Source organism: Galeopterus variegatus, unplaced genomic scaffold (genome assembly GCF_000696425.1).
Source record: "Galeopterus variegatus unplaced genomic scaffold, G_variegatus-3.0.2 Scaffold3185, whole genome shotgun sequence".
Taxonomy (NCBI): domain Eukaryota; kingdom Metazoa; phylum Chordata; class Mammalia; order Dermoptera; family Cynocephalidae; genus Galeopterus; species Galeopterus variegatus.
Window position 1 is genome coordinate 132,379 of NW_007729296.1, and position 1,368 is coordinate 133,746.

The 1,368-nt window shown below is 63.5% G+C and overlaps 1 protein-coding gene across 1 annotated transcript in view; it reads left to right on the top strand.

Annotated features, from left to right (window-relative positions):
* The first annotated feature begins 265 nt into the window (after positions 1-265).
* Positions 266-1,368, top strand: part of ZNF516 (zinc finger protein 516) — a 67,504-nt gene continuing 66,401 nt past the window's right edge. Inside the window, exon 1 of the mRNA XM_008584240.1 lies at positions 266-1,347. Within this exon, the coding sequence (XP_008582462.1) occupies positions 266-1,347 (1,082 nt within the window). The remainder of the gene's footprint in view (positions 1,348-1,368) is intronic.

Below are 1,368 nucleotides of genomic sequence, written 5' to 3' on the forward strand. Positions count from 1 at the left end.
GTTGTTCATAAGATTTCCGTCTCTCTGTTTCAGGTGCTCGCCGCCATCTGCCATGTTCTGCACGTAGCATATGCTCCTCCTCGTGGCAGGCACACGTCTCGTTTCTGGGAAGCCAGAAGCTCCTCTGAAAATGGAGAGATAAGGTGCCGTTCCTGCAGGCCTGCGCCACACAAGGCTGTGCCGCCACCAACAGCCGCGCCCCCGTTGTCCCCCCTCCGCAACTCATGTGACAGTCGTTCAGATGGATCGCAACAGAGAGGCCGAGATGGAGCTGAGGAGGGGTCCCAGCCCCTCCAGGGGCAGCAGGAGCCACGAGGCAGACGGGGAGAAGGCGGCATGCCACAGCTGCTGCATCTGTGGCAAGAGCTTCCCTTTCCAGAGCTCGCTGTCGCAGCACATGCGTAAGCACACTGGGGAGAAGCCCTACAAGTGTCCTTACTGTGACCACAGGGCTTCCCAGAAGGGCAACCTGAAGATTCACATCCGGAGCCACCGCACGGGGACCCTGATTCAGGGGCACGAGTCGGAGGTGGGCGAGGCGCAGCTGGGTGAGATGCGCGTGTCCGAGGGCCTGGACGGCTGCACCAGCCCCACCAAGAGCACATCGGCCTGCAACAGAATCCTGAACGGGGCCACGCAGGCGGACAGCGGAAAGATCCTGCTGAGGAGCAGCAAGAAGGATGCGGAGGGCGGCGCGGAAGAAGCCAGGGTGCAGTGCGCCTTCTGCAGGAGCAGGTTCGAGCGGAAGAAGGACCTGGAGCTGCACGTGCACCAGGCCCACAAGCCGTTCAAGTGCAGGCTGTGCAGCTACGTGACCCTGCGCGAGGAGTCGCTGCTGAGCCACGTCGAGAGGGACCACATCACTGCGCAGGTGCCCCATGGCGGTGAGGCGTGCGTGGAGAACGGCAAACCCGAGCTGAGCCCCGGCGAGTTCCCGTGCGAGGTGTGCGGCCAGGCTTTCAGCCAGACTTGGTTCCTCAAGGCGCACATGAAGAAGCACCGGGGCTCCTTCGACCACGGCTGCCACATCTGTGGCCGCCGCTTCAAGGAGCCATGGTTCCTCAAGAACCACATGAAGGCGCATGGCCCCCGGGCGGGGAGCAAGAACAGGCCGCGGAGTGAGCTGGACCCCATTGCCACAATCAACAACGTGGTGCAGGAGGAGGTCATTGTCGCTGGCCTGTCGCTCTACGAGGTCTGTACCAAGTGCGGGAACCTGTTTACAAACCTGGACAGCTTGAACGCCCACAATGCCATCCACCGCCAGGTCGAGGCGGGCCGCACGCGAGCCCCGGCCGACGAGGGGGTGGCCGCCGTCCCCGCGGACACCAAGCAGCTCTTCCTACAGTGCCTGAACCTGCGGCCGGC